Here is a 19,779-nt window from a genome sequence, read left to right as displayed (position 1 = left end):
TACTTGGTATGTGTGCAGTCAGAGCAGAGGTGTATACTGTGAACAAAAAGGAGATAAAGCTGTTCCTTGTGGTGCGCCTGTGTTTGTTTTATTTGAGTCTGATGTGCTGTTGTGGATTCTTACATGCTGAGGTCTACCTGTAGTACTAGTCAGTGGTCCAGCTAGTGGAGTTGTGCAGATTAAAGGTGTATGCTACAATGCTACACGGATCCATTGACTTTCACTAGCTTAGCGACATATTCCCTCTTTTAACTTGTCTTAAAGCAAGACAACGCTTAACTTGAAAAATAAGACACTTTACCACCTTTATAAACCCCAGCCAACGATTTTAACTGTATTAAGCCCCAAAATAGTGGCATACCCCTTTAAATGGAGCTTTCTTATGTACCACCTTATGTACCAGATAAATACGAGCATCAGAAACAGTTTCTATTGCTTGTGGACCCCACCCTCCAGACACACTCTCTCTCTCATTGTCAAATACTGAGGTCAAATACTGCGTGCTGTACTGCATACTGTACATTTGGAATGATTCAAACACTTCAGTCAAAGTCTTAAGTTTGTTTTCATTAATCATTGCCTTATGGATAAATGGGAATGGCGTATACAGACTGAATGTATCATTGTCATTTTTGAATGTACGACTGTTGATTTTCACCATAGATACATGTTACATTCCTGAAAACAAGTGCGACAGGCGGACAACAGTTGCATCCGTCTATGCCAGTGGTTCTCAACCTTTTTTACTCAACTTTGCAGCCTTATGGACACAAGAGGGAATCACAATTCAGAAACGCATCGCGGAGGGACGGACGGACCAACGGACGGGCGAAGCCTCTTATAGAGATGTGTGAGATGCATCTAAAACTACTGAGGACATGACCTCTGTGTCCTCAATGGTGGTTACGACCTGCACACACATCAGACAATCAGCTCAGTAACCAATAGGCCCCTCTACTGTTTATACATATAATGTAATTATGCTAACGTAATATTAACTAAATGATTGACTAATATTTACTAGTATATGACCAAAGTACAGTAAGTTTGAAGCTTAGAATTCCCATTTTTGAAATTCGGAGAAGATACCCCTTTTCATATAAAAAAATAAATTTTCTAAGTCGTTATGAATAGCCTACTCAGAATTTGATGGTGGTGGTAGGTATTTATGAAAGAAAGGTAACATTTGTGAGTAGGCAGCTTGAATTCTGGAAATATACTTTTAGAAATATTGCACAGTGCACCTTTTAAGTCTCTGCGTCTCTGTTCCTCATGGACGTTTGTTTGTGGGTTTTTTAAGTTTATAGTTTAACCCTATCCAGACCGGGGGGGGGCTAAAAGTGCCCGCACCAACTTTGACATCGTATAACTCCTGAATGACTTAAGCTATGACTACGAAACTTTGTGACTTTTCCTAAAATGAAGTTGGCTTCAGTGTGATACCAAAAGATTAGGTTTATCATTTTTGTTGTTGCCATGGCAACGGTTTTCTGACAGGTACGTCTGACAGAAAATCAATGATCTGAGTCTCATCAGTGTACCCTCCTTATTGCGTACTACTTATTGTATAGTTATTCCATTACATTAGCATAACTTAACCAAATATAATATTTGCTAAATTAATTATTATAAAATGTTGCTAATTTATGCTAATTTATGCTAATTTGATGACATCATCAAATACCTACTTTTACCTTTCCCAATGCACATTTCAGCTCAATTTTATTTCTTCTTTTTATTTCTCATTGCTTGTGTGTCTTATGTAGATCATGGCCTGCAAATTTGGTAATAATATATCCTGTTGTTGAGGGCTGAATGCTTGCGGCTATGTTATACGAAACTGAAGCCGCTTTGCCATATCTACGACGTGATTTTGTCACACAATTTTTCATATTTTTTACATTTTCATTAGCATCAGAAACCCTTGTCTACATTTGAAGTGGTCTGATGCACATAATAACTACAATTGATGTGCATTACCCAAGTTAGATGGAAAATACATCACGGTGACATTTTGGGCAATAAAACCAGGAAGTGACGTCATAATGACGTCATAATACCCAATAATGACACCAAACTGATGTCAATCATAGATTTTGGGCTGACGATCATCTCCTCCGAGTTTGGTGGTCATACGCCATTCGGTTCCTAAGTTATGAGGTGGGGGCCAAAAGAGCCCCCCCCCCCCCGGTCCCAGGAATGTCAAAAAAGCCCGGTCTGGATAGGGTTAACCGGGAAGATGGGCCAAGAACCAGACTAGTAATCTGTTTCAAAGTAATATTTCAGTCCTACTGTGAAGTTATTTGGGTTTACACTACTACAATGTGTGAAAGAAAAGTATACCATAGAATAGACGAACAAAACAAGTAAAGAAGTAGAGAAGAGTAAACAATATAACAGATGAAATTTAATAGGATGGAATAAAATCAAAGGCATATTTACAATACCACAACAATCTGCAACGATATAAGGTCTGCTAAAAACTATAACTATATAACTATAACTATAAACTGCTAAAACAACATTGATAAACAAATTGGAAACCAGTGAATGTTATAGCAATGATGGGTAACTGGGATTCAGAAGCTAAAATACAATGCCACATTTTCCAAATGGTCTGGTTTCATCAGTCCAATTAGTCAATCAACATGTCCATACCACTTTTGAGATAAACCTAGCTTGTACCCATCACTTTTTCACAAATATAAAACAGCATATCCGGACAATTTGCTATTAAAATGTCCCCACCACTTTTCGAGCCAAACCTACACCTTTGTACACCGCTCTCTTCCGTGTGGTGCGTCTCCAAGTTGAATAAACTCAGCAAATGGAGAGGTGGATCGCACTCAGGTTCTTATTTTCTTCTTTTTTACTTTTTAATTTTTTTACATTGCAGCAGAAAAGCAGACAAACATTTCGGCTCATGCCTTCGTCAGTGTCAATGTTTGTCTGCTTTTCTGCTTCAATGTAAAAAAAATAAAAAATAAAAAAATGAAAAGAAGAAAAGAAGAACCTGAGTGCGATCTACCTCTTCATTTGCTGCATTAGATGGGTAAAACCAGGTCATTTGGGATATATGGCACTGGATAACTGCTTGAAAAATGTGGTTCAGTGAATAGGACATGGGTAAAATCATAATCAATTTTTGGAGTTGGAACAGAATGTTCAAGTCAATCAGGGCCAGATTAACGCACAGGCTAGATATGGCTGCAGCCTAGGGCCCCCCACCTGCCAGGGGGGCCCTGATTAGTCAGAAGTGAAAAATTGCAGAATTATGACAAGATGCAATATTGAAAAAATCATGTCATGTTGAATAGAATTGGCAGACATGTTATGCTTAATTCCTAGCACATAATTATGACACTGTTTATGTGAATTTGTTGTGAAATTTTCTTTCCGGAGGGCCCCACAGCAACCTGTAGCCTTGGGTCCCCAGGCCATCTTAATCCAGCCCTGAAGTCAATGGTGTGTGAATGTGTGACACTGAAGTGAACAATACAGAAATAGTCTCTGTGGACCCCAATCGGAAGGGGTGAGGAATTAGTTGCGACAGACTATCTATGTGAGAAACATAGAGCAATGAAAACAGTTTTACAAGGTGGAACAAAATGAGCAGGTCAACGATGTGTGAACATGTGTAACGAAAGCAAACAATAGAAAATGCAAATGTCTATGGCAAGTGTGAATGCTGTGAGCGGCGTCAGTCAGCAGCACTGTTAGGCTGTGTGTCTTGGAGTTGTCCTTCTCTTCTCTCGTGTTGAGCCAGTATCTCAGAAAGCAAGGCGACTACCTCAGCAAAGGCACTGTCCCTCTCTTCCTCTCTCATCCGGGCCACCATACTCTCCACCAGCAGCCCGAAGGCGACACAGTCGGGTGGCAACACGCGTCTCCCGTCTTCCATCTCCTGCCCGAAGGAGACGCAGTTGGGTGGCAACACGCGTCTGCCGTCCTCCTCCTCCATCTCCTGCCCGAAGGAGACGCAGTCAGGTGGCAACACACGCCTTCCGTCCTCCTCCTCCTCCGTCTCCTGCCAACGCTCATCCAGCTGTTCCAGACGCTTGACAAGGATGTCGCCGTAATCCAAGCGCCGCTGTTTGGGTGGCCTGGCCGGTGCAGGAGAGGTCGAGGTCGAGGCCAGGGTCCGAGATGATGGTGATGGTGATGAGGTGGAGGAGGAGGAAGAGGAGGGCAGAGCAGGTGAGACTGAGGGAAGCAGGATGAGGGGTTCAGGGTGTGAAGAAGAAGATGATGATGATGCCATGGGCTGCGTCTGGCCCAAAGTTGGATCCATGTCCCGCGTTGTCTGTTTCAGGGAAAAATATGCACACACATGCACACACGCGTGCGCATGCACGCACGCACGCACACACGCACACACGCACACACGCACACACACACACACACACACACACACACACCAGATAGTTTGTCATTGGCTATGCAGAAAAGTATTTACACATTCAGTCATAATGAGGTAACACTTTGGAATAGGTTTCACTACTGTCTGTATTCAGCTTTTCATATTTTATCTTTTCCTATGTGTACTAGCAACACTACACTACCAAAGTCAAACCGTAGGCTATTCTTACATTTCCAGATTCTTATCCATACATTCATACTTTATAATAACTGGTATTTTGGTGTGCACAAAGTGAAAGGACTGTGTTCATGAATCCTATGCAGAAGCTGGCAAAAAAACACAGACACACGCACAGACAGACACTACACATTACTGCAGCACATTACAAATTATCAGTTACACTGGATAACTCACCATTTCCTTTGAGTCGTTTTTGGGGGAGAGGATTTTGCTGGGTCAAGTATGATGTGAGTGCCCTGAGTGCCCTGTATTCATACCAACGACTCTGCGAACAAGTCACTCAAACCAGGCACTGTTACAAGCATGCTCCCTCCTACTCAGCCTGGATTGGTTACTTTGAAGTGAGGGGGCATTCCATCTGCACTCCCCCCACATTAATGTCCCTTATGCCCTGCCCCCAGTGTTGGCAGATTGGGCTGTTTCCCGCCCAATTGGGCTGCTTAGGATGGCCGTGTGCGGGTAAAAATTGCATTTAGCAGAAAAAAAAACAGCCCAATTTTTGAGAGAAATCTATAGAATTGGGCGGGATTTTGTGCTTCGAGGCGGGTTTTGAGCATTTTTTGGGCTGGAAATCATCAGCCTCATCTGGCAAGCCTGCCTGCCCCTCTCCCATTAGCTTCTCACCTCTTCGTATAGCTGGGAATGGGGAAAAAAAGAGAAATAATAATACAATTAACAATACAACAATTCATCAACACACTAAAACATTCCTTAGCATAATTGATTAAAAACATATCCAGCATTCCAGCAATACAGTGGTTAACATTTTAAATGGGGCAAACAGCAAACTCACATGTTGTTGTTATTTGGAAGTGGTAAAACGAATAAAAGAGGTAACACATTCAACCACATTCAAACACAGATCGTGCATTTTGCTTGTCATGTTTTGTTGAAATGAGACACAAACAAGGCCAAACGGGTAGGCCTGTCTTTCAAGACAACATTATGTTACCGCTCTACACATACAGAAAGCAAACATATATTTGAAATAGGGCTGGAACAAAATTTACACAAAGCTCCCTCCACCGTTGGTGAGATCAGGTTGCGACCAACCAATTTCTCCATCCGTCCAACTCTCTTCTGTCTCCTGTGTAGAAACCCCCCTACTTTTCCACTTGGGTGAACTCATTAAGCACAATCGTGATGAAGCAGTGCTGATTTTGCTAGGCAGTGGGCATGCACACTTTGCCAGTTTGATGCATTCTATTCTAACCAGAATGCATCAAACTGGCAAAGTGCGCATGCCCACTGCCTAGCAAAAGCAGCACTGCTTCATCACGATCGTGCCCATAATTGCTGTGCACTGTATATAGCAGATTGCAACGATACAATAAAACAAAACAAAACAATTACAATGTGACAGTCTGCAATAATGCAATGTTGACTGTTAAAGCAGCATTGCGCAACCAAATTAGAAATGGCAGTGAATAAGTTCAAGTGTAATGAAATTCGAAGAGATCCGAAACAATGTCAGGGGCTGGAACAGAATGGCCAATGATATGTGAATGTGTAGAAATGTGCAGAAATGATTCGCAAGCCAATGATGTGTGAATGAATGTGTAGAAATGGCTCCTATTGCTTGTGAACCACCCGCCCACACACACACACACATCATAAAACGGACAAAATCCGATTACATTCAATGCCATTCAGCTGTGATTTTTATCCCAACAGAGGCTGTTTGAACTGCCAAATTAAATGACAATACTTTATCAATACTTGTGGCCATCAGTGTTTTGGTCTGGGGCCAATTGTTCCGCCACTGGTAAGAAGTGACTAGTAAGTTGGTATTTTCTACCAGCCGAGCAGAAATGTCATCAGCATGTGGCCGGTTGGCCGGTGTCCATTTAGAGCCCTGCATACAATATAATGAGGACTCCTTGCACTCCTTGCACCCGGGAAATGAAAAAAAAAAAAAGCTTTGAAATAGGGCATTTTTTTGTCCAGTAGGGCAAAGGGCAGGTGCTTTAGCACCACCTTGTCCCTTTCTGTGCACGCCTAGCCCCCCCTTGTTGTGTTCCCTGGCTGAGGGGAGGAAAACCACTGGACAGCAGAAATTACTTGAAACTAAAACATAAATAAGATTGCTATTAGTTATTTTTTGCAGCACAATTCTCCGCACAACACTTCCCAACACGTCATGTCCTCCACATGCATCCCGGACTTTCGGGCCTTGACGAGAGCTCCAGGCCTTACACAATCATGTTGAATTAATTTAGGCCAGTGTTTCCCAAACCGGGGTTGAATAAAAGTGTAGTTTAACTCCTAGACTATTGGAAAAGAGGATTCCCCAAGACGACTGTGCATCATTTGCAGTGAATCTATACTTGTGTGGCCATCAGCACACCAAAATATTTGCTTAAGGGGTGTGCGAACCACATTGAAATATATAACGGAGTGTGCAGGGGGAAAAGTTTGGGAACCGCTGATTTAGGCCACCTTTCTGAAGCCCTTGGCTGAAAACACATGGGCAGTACATAGCAGTAGCAAATGTGTGGCCAGTTTTGCTGTTGTTTTTGTGTGTGTGCGTGCGTGCGTGCGTGTGTGTGTGTGTCTGTATGTGTGTGTGAGAGGGAGAGGGGTCTGCACACCAGGCTCCCGTTTCTTTTCATTCAATCAATGTGACATTTTGGGCAGCATGCCCTTCATCAGACATCAGCCTGGTGTGCGGACTTTATTTTCAATTTTCATGTGACTTTGCTGGTCCTGCACCCAGAATATTTTTTAGACGGATGTGCGCACAACGGGCTACAACGCGACCACTGCTACGGGGTTGAGAGTGCGTGTATTTTGCGTTTCTTTACAATGCTTGTTTTAAAAGTTGAAGGCAACTTTGCTTTGTGGGCAATGTGTGACCATCGCTCAGGGTGGTGTGCTGCCAACAGAAAGCCGAAAGTAAATATAGGTAAATCTGTCCCAAAGTTTTGTTGACCCGGATTACTTTAAAGAACAACTGCACTATTTTGAACATTAAGCCCCTTTTCTGAGTTGTCTTTAATGTTTTAGAGCCCCCCTCACATTTTTAACGTTTGCTGCCGTCTCCGTTATTTGGAATATTAAGATTTGGTTTCAATAGGCTTTGCAATAGCTAAACTATGGCAAACTATGGCTTCTGTTATTTATTCATTTTCCATTTTGTGAATTAAAGACAAAAAAAACAATTTGCTACATAAAACATGACAGAAACCACGTTTCGCTACAAAAGGTTATGCCATACTAGTGAATACCCCTCAGCACGTTGTGAGTTGCACTGTCTTGAAAACAAATGTTAAAAGAACAGTCCACCCTTTTTTGATTCTCACATATTTGCAGTATTTCCAAGTATTATTCATGAATGTGCATATATTCTTGTCAGTGTTTTCAGTGGTTAGATTTATTGGTATCATAATCATTAGCACAGTACTGTAGCATAATCACTGGAAGTAAATGGGATCATTATCAAGCCACAAGTGAACACTGGACAGTATTAAATGACCATGTTGCACTCTGGTGATTTTTCCTTTCATTTTAAAGTGGTGCATAAGTACAGTATGGTTTGACTCTGAAGAAGACGCACACAGCGTCGAAACGTCAGTCATTATGTTTGCACCACAATAAAATACTTAAAAGTATCTGAGTGCTCCAGTCATCCCTGGCCTAGTCTTTCCGAATTGGACCAGTTTACTCTACATTGTATACCGTCCTGGACTGGACGCACCAAGAAGGTTATAGCGCAAGTGACTTCCCTTTTACTGGTGCATAAGTACATTTGATTATATTTTGTTTGCTCCCATAGACCTGCATTGGTACACCTAGGCCTAATATGGCTATTGTTAAACTAGGCAATGAAAATACTGTAGAGAACAAAAATCATATGCATTCTCATAGTCCAATTGTATTAGGGCTCAACTATATGAGCAATTTCTTGAAATGAGGCGTACTGTTCCTTTAAAGTTGGCTTCAGGAACATATTTGGACCCATAGACGACCATTCTTCTAAAGCCGGCTGATGTGAAATCCAAATTAGCCAACCAAGACAGTAGCAAACATGAAATAAATGGTGAGGGGGGATTCGAATACATTGCAGACAACTCTGAAAATGGGCTCAATGTTGAAACTAAAGCACTTGTCCTTTAAGTGATACTAACAGATAAACGAAAAACTAGAAGCCCACGTTCCTACATGCCCAGTAGCCGATCTGTGAAGTAAGCGCATTCCCTTGCAAATTCGGAACAGAAAACATACAATTGATTCGGGCTAGAAATACTGACAGGTTAGTGTTTCATCATAGCGGACAAACAGACATTGGCTAGAATTGCTTTTGCATGGAATCTGTGGGTGGCTCTTACAAGAGCCTTTGGGTTTGGAAAAGGTGGATGGGTTTTACTTAGAGCTTGTATATTTGGTGACGGCCTTGGTTCCCTCAGACACGGCGTGCTTGGCGAGCTCACCGGGAAGCAGCAGACGCACTGCGGTCTGGATCTCCCTGGAGGAGATGGTATGGCGCTTGTTGTAATGCGCCAGGCGGGCAGCCTCGCCACCGATGCGCTCGAAGATGTCGTTGACGAAAGAGTTCATGATGCTCATGGCCTTTGAAGAGATCCCAGTATCGGGGTGGACCTGCTTCAGGACCTTGTACACGTAGATGGCATAGCTCTCCTTCCTGGTCCTCTTGCGCTTCTTACCACCCTTTCCGGCGGTCTTGCTCACGGCTTTCTTGGAACCCTTCTTGGGCGCGGTCTTCGCTGACTCAGGCATGGCGATTTCTAAATGGGTAGTTATTAGATGTGCCCAGCCTATTTATAGCCAAGCCTACGCTAACGACTCACTCAAAAAAGGGATTCGTACCTCAAGCCAGCCCCTTCATCCCCCGGCGTGGATTGGTTATTTTGGCGAGAACGGAGTAGCCCACAACTCCTCCCACACCAACGTTCCTTTGTCTCCTGCCCTTCCCCCATCCTCATTCCCGCAAAGGCTCTTTGTCAGACATTTGCTAAATGAAAAAACAAAACACTAAAACAGCTGCAGTGATTCGACGTCGATTTAACGCTGGACATTCAATATTTTGTCATTTCTCGTTCCTGACTTGAACTAGGCCTATAGAAAAGAGGATAACGCTTTGACGTATGGGCACAATAGCAACGTTATGCGATAGGCCTAGGCCTATGCATCACACACATTTGCGCATTTCGTCTTTCTTTCATCTCTTGAGTAAACCGTTTTGAAGTATTCGAGTTGATAACTGCATTCCCCAGAGGTAGGAGCTTCCTAGTAGGCAACAAGAAGGCAGCTACCACCCACTTGAAAGCGTTCCAACCAGCAAGTCAAACAAACTACAAACATGGAGGGACAAAAACTACATATCCACTTCTCAAAGATGTCAGCAATGTAAACAACATCATGCGTTATCCGCATTTCATCTTTGAAATACGCAATGTCAATATATAAACTACTCCTTAGAAAAGTTAACAGGTTGTTGTTTTGCAACCGTTAACCTGTCCGAATCAAGTTTATTTGTCCATAGAATGGTGATGTGCAACATAAACTATTCCTAACACTGTGCACTGCCATTGCTGTGATGACATCACGATAGTCAATGGGGCGAAGTCGGTTTGCTTCGCTTTTGCCCCAGCTCGCGACTTGAACATTCCGCTTCAACAGGCGTTCCAATGCATTTCAGCAAGTAGGAGGTCAGAAACATCCCATCTCCCAACCCTGGGGAATGCACCAATTGTTACTGGCTGTGGTATCTGCACAGTGTCGTTAGATTACTCAACCAGGTATCCGAACGCTGCGTGTTAAACATAAATATTATTCTTCAATGCATGGTTGTAAGTAGGCTCTGCGTCGTAGTGCATTAGGCCTACACTCAGCGAAGAGAGGATTTTGTCGACAGCTATTCCAGGAAACAATGGGTCTTTCTCAAATGCAAGGCCAGTGTCCTTCCAAGTGTATCAGCCTAATTAGGCATGCCCAGTGATTGGATACCCTTTATTAGTCATACCCAGTGATTGGATATTCTGTAGAGTTCACCAAAAAGTATCCAATCACTGGGCGTGACTAATTAGACTGATACACTTGGAAGGACACTGGCCTTGCATTTGAGAAAGACCCAATGTTTGTGTAGGCCTGTTTTCATGTCAGAAGATGACCTACTAATGTAAGACTAGCCTAATGGATAGTTAAATGTCACAGGCAGTTTATTTGTCACATGCCTAGTTAATCTTAACCTTTGTTTTATAAGATAGTTACACTGGTATTGGAAATTCTTTTATATATATGTGGGTGGCTCTTAAAAGAGCCTTTGGGTTGTAGTAGAAGCTGGGAGTCCTAACCACCAAAGCCGTACAGGGTACGGCCCTGGCGTTTCAGAGCATAGACGACGTCCATGGCTGTGACAGTCTTCCTCTTGGCATGCTCGGTGTAGGTGACGGCATCACGGATCACGTTCTCAAGGAACACCTTCAGCACACCACGGGTCTCCTCGTAGATGAGGCCAGAGATACGCTTCACACCACCACGGCGAGCCAGGCGCCTGATTGCAGGCTTGGTGATTCCCTGGATGTTATCGCGAAGGACTTTGCGATGACGCTTAGCGCCACCCTTTCCAAGACCTTTTCCTCCTTTGCCGCGTCCACTCATGTTGTCTCTCTGTAATCTCAAAGACAAGTACCATCTCACAATGAGCCCCGCTTATTTATGGCAGACAGGAGGACCTGCTTGAAACCATGCTTACTAGGGCCAAGCGCCCCTCCCTTTGTGAGTTCGAAACAGTTATGGCGGGAGCATGTGAGCTATCCATCTTGGTGACATGCGCAGTGCCCTTCTAATAGCAACACACGAGTAGGCCTATACATTGTTACAACCTTTCAACTGCAGAGCAGTCGCACCCTACACACTACATGCATGTACATTACTATTTGTTTAATCTTTCTTTTTTTTAGCCCTCTGAAAGGGATGAGTGCAATATGTTTGGTTTACTATTACTATTACCATTTTGGACGAATGTTTGCTGATTGGTAGGCCTATGGGCCAAGATGCAGTCAGAACTATATTAACATAAGCTGTCCGTATATGTTACATATTTCCTTGTTCAGTGTACATGTGTGTGTCATTTGTCTGTCTGTTGTGCTATGTTTTGGTGTACATCACACTCTCATGTCCAAACAAAAGTTCTATTGAAGAGACAATAAAGGATTATCTTATATTATTATCTCACAATAATAATACTCCGTGGAATAATTGGATTACTCATTGTAATGATAAGAAAAATAGGCCTATAGTTGCAAAAACCCTATGCATAGATAAGATTTTCTGTCGAGATGAGCTATCAATAGCCTAAATCGAAGGTGAGTCTATCAAAACCCCGTGGAAGTAGCCTAATCTAACGGCATTTCATCTAAAAATGAAATGGCATTTAGTCATTATGCTGCGAAATGCTGGAACCAATTCCCTGTCCAAATTAGAACAGTAGGCCTATCTTGTTTTAACCCTATCCAGACGGGGGGGGGGGGTAAAATTGCCGCACCAACTTTGATGTGGTTTAATGGTGCATTCCCCAGGGTTGGGAGATGGGATGTTTCTGACCTCCTACTTGCTGAAATGCATTTGAACGCCCGTTGAAGCGGAATGATCAAGTCGTGAGCTGAGGCCAAATCGAAGCAAACCTATGGCAAGCGGTTTTAACATTTAATAGCCAGAATGGATATGTGTTGCAGATATCTGTAACTCGGTTTCGCCTAGTCAAAATTAGCATTTCAGATATCCGCAACGACATTCCTCCTATCCGTAACTGTCATTTCGGATATCCGTAATGAATTCTGGATAGGGCAAATGACGTCACGTTTGCCATTCATTTCAATGGGTGATGTAATTTTGGACATCCGCAATTCTATTTTGGATATCCACAACATAGATTGCAGATATCTGCAACTGAATTGCAGATATCTTTAATTGCAATTCGAGATATCTACAATTGAATTTCGCCTAGTCAAAATGTCAGTTCAAGATATCTTCAAATCCTTCTAATTCAAGATATCTATATCTTCCTTTTTGGATATCCTTAATTGAGTTTTGACTAGGCGAAATTCAATTGCAGATATCTGTAACTGGAGTTACGACTAGTCAAAATGACGTTTTAGATATCTCATACTGGAGTTATGGATAGGCGAAATGTAATTGTAGATATCCACTATCCAATTATAGATATCTGGAAAATGATTTTTGATTAGAGATATCTCAAATTGGAGATATCTGTAATGTTCATTCTGCCTAGTCGAAATGTAATTAAAGATATCTAGAATAACAGTTTTGACTAGGCGAAATGACGTTACAGATATCTGTATGCAAATGACCCATGCACGCACCACCAACCCCCCTCCCCTTCCCCCACCCCTCACATTTGGCGGGAACACACAAACAAACACACACACACACACACACCGCCATTTTAGTGATTAGTTGCACCTGTGAAATGGACAACGAGCGTCAAGAAACCGTTTTCAATCGTCTTTTCAACATAGCTACTCGTGCAAGAGCAGAGTTGGCAAGCTCCAGTGCAGATCATGCCTAAAGTTACTTCAACGCGACGACCGACTGTTTCATCGAGTACAGGGTGAGTTCTGTTTTAAATTGGTACAAGTGTATGCTGTGAGTCCAACGGTTAACTTTGAACCCGTTCAAAAAGCTCGGTATCACCACTCATATACCATCAATAGAGTGCAGGTTTTTGTCGTTAATAGCAGCTTGTGGTTGTCTATAACCGGGAAAGGCCGTAGGATGCAATTTGGCAACAGTTTTACTTGAACTTGGCACACATTAGCAGCTACCACAGACATTTAAGCACATTAGCTATGAGGGTGATTCTTTACTCTGCATAAAGGTATTTGTTTTGTGCTGCTTAAATACTGTATGCACTTGTTGTTGAATTGCTGTTCCTGTCTCCTTTTTTGATCATTTCTTGGGTTGTAGTTACGTCAGAATTCCCCATCACGGGAGCGCGCGAATTTGAAATGGTGGACAACCTGGGCTTGGAGCCATTGACACCCATTCAAAACTTCATTTTTTCGACCTGACACAGAATATTTTTTAATTAGACCCTAAAGACACACCATTGTTTAAAAGCTGAGAACCTCAGCTTTCCATAACTGAAAGCGGTATTTTCCTAGCATCTACCAATCCGAAGGTAGCCTACTTTATGTGCGGAATTACTTTTCTAAAGATAGCGTTTTGTTTCCTTGGAAACGGACGCGGTTTATGTGTTACGCACACGCTATTTGACTCGGTTTTGCACTATTATGGATGAATTTCTAATCTTGACATGTTAATGGACAATCTATGCGAATTTCATAATGTGTTTTTATGTGATATGGGAGTAAATGTGTTTACATCCCGTCTGGGATTTGTTAAACTAGCTGGCCCGCTAGTTAGCTAGCAAGTGCTAGGTCTCTACACTACATCATGTCAAAAGTGGAAAGATTTGCCGACACTCAAGGCTGTGGATAAAATGAACTGGTTCTGTGAATATTTTCAGAATGTTTTGCTTTGACAAATTGCTGATATTAAACATCCACATCCTGGTGTTTCTTTGTTTATGCTTGGGCCATTGAGACAGATCGAGTCTAATATCTATTACTTACTTGCTATATAGCTAACTAGCGGACTAGCTAACAAATCCCAGACGGGCGTACTGTTAACACATTTTACTCCCATGTTACATAAAAACGCATTTTGAAACTCGTACAGATTGTCCATTAGAATGTCAAGATTAGAAATTCATCCATAATAATGCAAAACCGAATCAAATGACATAGGCCTACATTTATCGCTTCGTCAGTCTGTCTGGCTCATTGGTCTTGCTTCATCTCCGCTCCGTTTCCAAGGAAACAAAACGCTATCTTTAGAAAGGTAACCCCGCACATAAAGTAGGCTACCTTCGGATTGGTAGATGCTAGGAAGATACCGCTTTCAGTTATGGAAAGCTGAGGTTCTCAGCTTTTAAACAAGTCCCATGGTGTGTCTTTAGGTCTGATTAAAAATATTCTGTGTCATATCGAAAAAATGAAGTTTTGAATTAGTCTAGTACAATTTTCACAAAAGAGGAGTTCTAGCGGCAAATTTGAGGAAAAGCCGGTAAACCATGTTTTTTACATAATTTGAGGGTGCTGATTCTGAATATTGTGTTTACCAAGCTGAATTCTGAGTTTTAAACCTTCTAATTTGCATATTAAAATGAGCAAAACGTTTTTTTCTTTTTTTATTATTATTTCTAAACCAATTTGTTAAATATCATAGCATTAAGGTTAAATGTCATATTTAAGTGCTAAAATAGTGCAGGAGTCATAACCAAATATTTATTAAACATGTTGGATGGAATTAAGGCAATAAAACAAGGTAGTTTATTAATAACAACGTTTATAAAAAGTTACAATATAGTAGTTGCAGTATAGTGGTTGCAGTACAGTGGGCGCTAATGCTAATCAAGCATATGGTGATTTATATATTTCATTATAATATTTGTCATATTGATACATTATGTTGATATTTGTTTATTGGACTTTTTATGAAATATGTTTAATTAAAGAGAACTCGGGTCATTTCACGTGAAATCAGACACTTTGGGACCCGACCGACCCGGATTTCAATCATACTTGGTGTGCCTTTTTAGTAGCAAGGTAGCACCCCAGAACTGCATTGGTTTGAATCTGACACTAATATTAAGGGAGAAACAGACTAGGAGAGGTTCACATGTGAGGGTAGGACACTATACATTCAGCCTTGAATATATCAGTCAGTGTTAGTCACAAAAAGATGCCTGTGGTGTTGTTTGAAAGCTCTTTTCTGGCTCTACATATTACACAATCAGCTTGGAATACAACAACTCTCCGAATATGAATTATGATAAATTGAAAAATTAAAAATTGAATATCTAATAAAGCTATATTTTAAAATGACCAGTTCCTTGTCCAAACGTAGCCGGCAATGTCATGAGCAACACCTCAAATGCTGGCGTTAGGTTCGTTATTCATTTCAGAGAGAATTTGGCTCACAAATATGGCATCATACAGACCACTTACTAATAATATGGTAATACCATAGTAGCATCACATGACAAAACAAAAATGGTCCATGGTCCCAGGTTTCAGAAACTAAGGCAGATGTCCATTTATACACACCAAATGATGATATGTGAATGTTTGAACATTCCTTCTCTGTGTACCTGTGCCATCTTCCTTTACCGTACTTTAAAGAGATAATCAATGGCTACACTCTCATTTTGTACTCTACCAGTGCATTTGAAGCAGCAGCTGTGTCTTTTGTAGATAATGTATAAGTACGTCCGGTTGCAGTTACCTTTATCCTTGACTGACTCCCTTGAACTAGAAACGTTTTTAGTGGTAGCAGATTGCAGAAAACTATGGTTTTGTAGTTCAAGATGCTATTCAATCATTTCACTGGGACAACCAGTGAAGGCCACAATCCATCCATTTGTATGCTACTACCAAGATCAGTTGAAACTGGAAAAAAAAATCTGTTTTGTTGTTATTTCAGACTGCAACATTCACGATACAATTGCTGTACATCTGTTTCAGAAGCTCCTAATTCAGTTCCTCAATGACACTTCATCAATGACAGAACGTCCAAAGAAGATCATATATTTTTCTGATGGCTGTGCTGCACAATATAAGAACCTTAAAAACATAACAAATTTGTGCCACCACGAGGCAGATTTTCACATACCTGCAGAGTGGCACTTTTTTGCCACATCATATGGCAAAGGTCCATGTGATGGCGTTGGAGGGACAGTTAAATGGCTTGCTGCACGAGCAAGTCTGCAACGTCCTATTGACAATTAAATTGTAACGCCATACCAACTGTTTGAATTTGTCAAGGGTAATGTCAAGAACATCCATTGCCAGTTTGCCACAACAGAGATGTACCATCATGAAGCTGATAACCTGTTGAAAAGGTTTGAATCTGCAAGAACTATTCCAGGTACTCAAAAACTACACAGCTTCTGCCCATTGTCAATGGACACAGTGGAAGTTAGGCCATTTTCAGAATTCAGAGAAGGCAGAGTTGAAAGAGTGAGCTCAGTAAAGGAATGCGTTACATTTATTTCAAGCATCATAGGGTATGTTGTAGCAGTATATGATGGCAACTGGTGGCTAGCATGTGTTGAGGAATGTATGCCGAGCACTGGAGAGGTGAAACTGAACTTCCTGCATCCTCATGGACCATCTCCATCCTTCACTTTTCCCTTCAGACCAGATAGACTTGTCATGGATCATCAGGATGTGCTTCTGGTAGTGGAGCCTGTTACTGCCAACGGGACGTACTTATACATTATCTACAAAAGACACAGCTCGCTGCTTCAAAATGCACTGGTAGAGTACAAAATGAGAGTGTAGCCATTGATTATCTTTTTTAAAGTACGGTAAAGGGAGGATGGCACAAAAGGTACACAGAGAAGGAATGTTCAAAAACATATTCACATAGTCATCCATCATTTGGTGTATAAATGACATCTGCCTTAGTTTCCTTGAAACCTGGGACCATGGACACTGACCATTTTTGGTTTGTTTTTGTTGTTTTGTCATGGTGATGCTACTATGGCGATTACCATATGTATTAGTAAGTGGTCTGTATGAATGCCATATTTCTGTGAGTCAAATTCTCTCTGAAATGAAGAACGAACCAAACACCGAGCATTTGAGGTTGTTGCTCATGACATTGCCAGCTACGTTTGGACAACGAACTGGCCATTTTAAAATATAGCTTTTTTAGATATTCAATTTTTAATTTTTCAATTTATCATAATTCATCTTCTGAGAGTCGTTGTCTTCCAAGCTGATTGTGTAATATGTAGAGCCGGAAAAGAGCTTTCAAACAACACCACCAGCATCTTTTTGTGACTAACACTGACTGATATATTCAAGGCTGAATGTAGGCCTATAGTGTCCTACCCTCACATGTGAACCTTTCCCATAGTCTGTTCTCTCCCTTAATATTAGTGTCAGATTCAAACCAGACGCGAGTTCTGGGTGGGCCTACCTTGCGCTACTAAAAAAGGCACACCAGTATGATTGAAATCCGGGGTCGGGTCGGGTCCCAAAAGGTGTCTGATTTCACGTGCAAATGGGACCCATTTCGGCGGTATATGACTGCTATGCGATTATGCTAATTAACACACTTAAAAACCTCAAAATCTGTTCTTGGCAAACATAATTTTTAGAATCAACCACCCTCAACTCTTATAGGTATATCAATTTAATTTGCTGTTAGATCCCTTTTTCTGAAATGTATTTTCGGCGATTTTTTGCCACGAGTTGTGTACTAGTAACAATTTTTAAGAAAAAAAGAATGCTAGTGGCAATATTTGAAGAAAAGTCGGTTAAATAGTCCATTTTCACATATTTTGGGGGGGTTCTGATTTAGAAATATTATGATTTACCAAGCTGGATGTTTTGTGCCATCCTTGTAATTTTGCATTGAGTATGGAGACTTTTTGTGTTACATTTTATGAGTCAGGCCATCTTGAAAGTCAGTCCCTCTTGAAACCAGTGGTTTGCCAAAATATAGACAAATAGTTCATGTTACACATGTCGGGTGGAGCATCAGCATACAGAGATTTGAGGTGACAAGTTGAGCAAACCCTGGTTCAAACAGATATTGCAAGAGACAAAGCATCTCCATCCATTCGCCATAGGTACTGAACTCGAGCTATGCTAGTTAGGCTAACCCTTAGCCAGTCTTAAAAACATCACAGTTTCAGCTTGGTAAACCTAATATATCTGAGGATTCAGCACCCCTCTAAATTTAAATGGGAACTAGCATGTTTAGCCGACGTGTTTCCTCCCTCCAAATTCTTGCCGCTAACCTCTTTTTTCTGAAGGGTTTCACTGTATTTTATTCTGCCCTAGTCTAAATGGGTTTCAACTGGGGCTCCAAGCCCAGGTTGTCCACTCACAAGCAGCGGTAGATCACCACACAGTGGGGGACAGCACGGTGCATGGACGGACGTCAGCTATTCGAACCCAAGGATTTTTTAAAATTACTGATAGGCTTGGTGATCTGCATATTAACTTTGGCATGTTCTGAGTACATGATGGGATTGGCCGCCCCACTGGCCCACAGAGTTTGGACTGAAGTAATAATGGTACTGTAGCCTAGTGTGGTTTGTAGAAGCACGTAACAAGTGGTATGATTTGCTTCTGAGGTGCATTCAATACGTTAACGCTGGGGATAAATGGACAAGGCTAGGCATTTTTTGTCTTCATTTTTTCACCCAAAGGTATAGGCGACGAGGACCTGCATATATGACAAAGCCTGCAAGTCCTCTTCAGACTCACAATGGGGTAGTATCCAGGTGTGGCCCAAGGCTCCACAGTCGCTCTATGCACCGCATTTCATGTCATCTCAACACTAAACCAAATGGGAAGGGCTTCACTAAAAGCAATAATCACACTTAAATTGACGGGTGAATATTCTCAGCACCTGAAGTGGCCGTCTGTCTTAATTGCGCTATGAAAAGCGTCTCAGCAATTTGGCATCTCACAGAACTGAGACCAGTATAACTTCGGGAAAATCCCATTCTGCTTTGGCACAAATCATTCCCTGCCTACAAAGGACGTCATGTAGTTTAATCCTCAGCGAGGGTACCAGACGGAACACTGTCTCTCATACAATTGGAGACGCGTGGGGGAGACGTGGAAAAAGGCGATGGATGTTTGTTTGAATAGATCTACAGACTGACACGCTTGAGGCTATGGCTACGTATGCCCAACTTAAACAGCCATTGCAATCGTAAACAACACACCCCCCTACTAGATTTTACATGTAGGATCAGGTCTGGCACGACCCCCTTTTTTAAGGAGTTCTGTGGATTTATGGTCTGGTTATAAATCAGACAAACCGAGACCAGTCCCATTCGCCCTTCCCAGACGTCTACTTGCCATTATTCACAGCCTACTTCCACCATGCACTGGGCTTGATAATAACATCGATTCTTACATTAACACAGTATTGCGAGTATGATCGCATTTTGTTACAACAAAGCAATGACACGTATGGATGAACTCTTAAAACTGTTCTCCTCTCTATATATCTACCCACTCCTGAAATTATTGGTTGATTGAGTTACCTAACATTCTAGCCGTTTCCAAACTTTATCCCTGTGTCACCCCCCTTTTATTTTTAAT

General features: G+C 41.6%; 2 protein-coding genes across 2 annotated transcripts; both read right to left on the bottom strand.

Annotated features, from left to right (window-relative positions):
- Positions 1-8,383: 8,383 nt before the first annotated feature.
- LOC134447636 (histone H2B 1/2-like) lies at positions 8,384-9,338 on the bottom strand. The gene has a single exon (XM_063197195.1). It carries the CDS (start codon positions 9,335-9,337, stop codon positions 8,963-8,965), a length of 375 nt encoding a protein of 124 aa, XP_063053265.1. The 5' UTR covers position 9,338; the 3' UTR covers positions 8,384-8,962.
- A 1,526-nt stretch (positions 9,339-10,864) lies between these two features.
- Positions 10,865-11,227, bottom strand: LOC134447680 (histone H4). Its single transcript, XM_063197272.1, has one exon. It carries the CDS (start codon positions 11,219-11,221, stop codon positions 10,910-10,912), a length of 312 nt encoding a protein of 103 aa, XP_063053342.1. The 5' UTR covers positions 11,222-11,227; the 3' UTR covers positions 10,865-10,909.
- Positions 11,228-19,779: the final 8,552 nt, after the last annotated feature.

This window comes from Engraulis encrasicolus, chromosome 1, assembly GCF_034702125.1.
Source record: "Engraulis encrasicolus isolate BLACKSEA-1 chromosome 1, IST_EnEncr_1.0, whole genome shotgun sequence".
In the NCBI taxonomy this organism is placed as follows: domain Eukaryota; kingdom Metazoa; phylum Chordata; class Actinopteri; order Clupeiformes; family Engraulidae; genus Engraulis; species Engraulis encrasicolus.
Note: the sequence above shows the minus strand (reverse complement) of the source record. Positions and strands in the feature narration are given on the sequence as shown.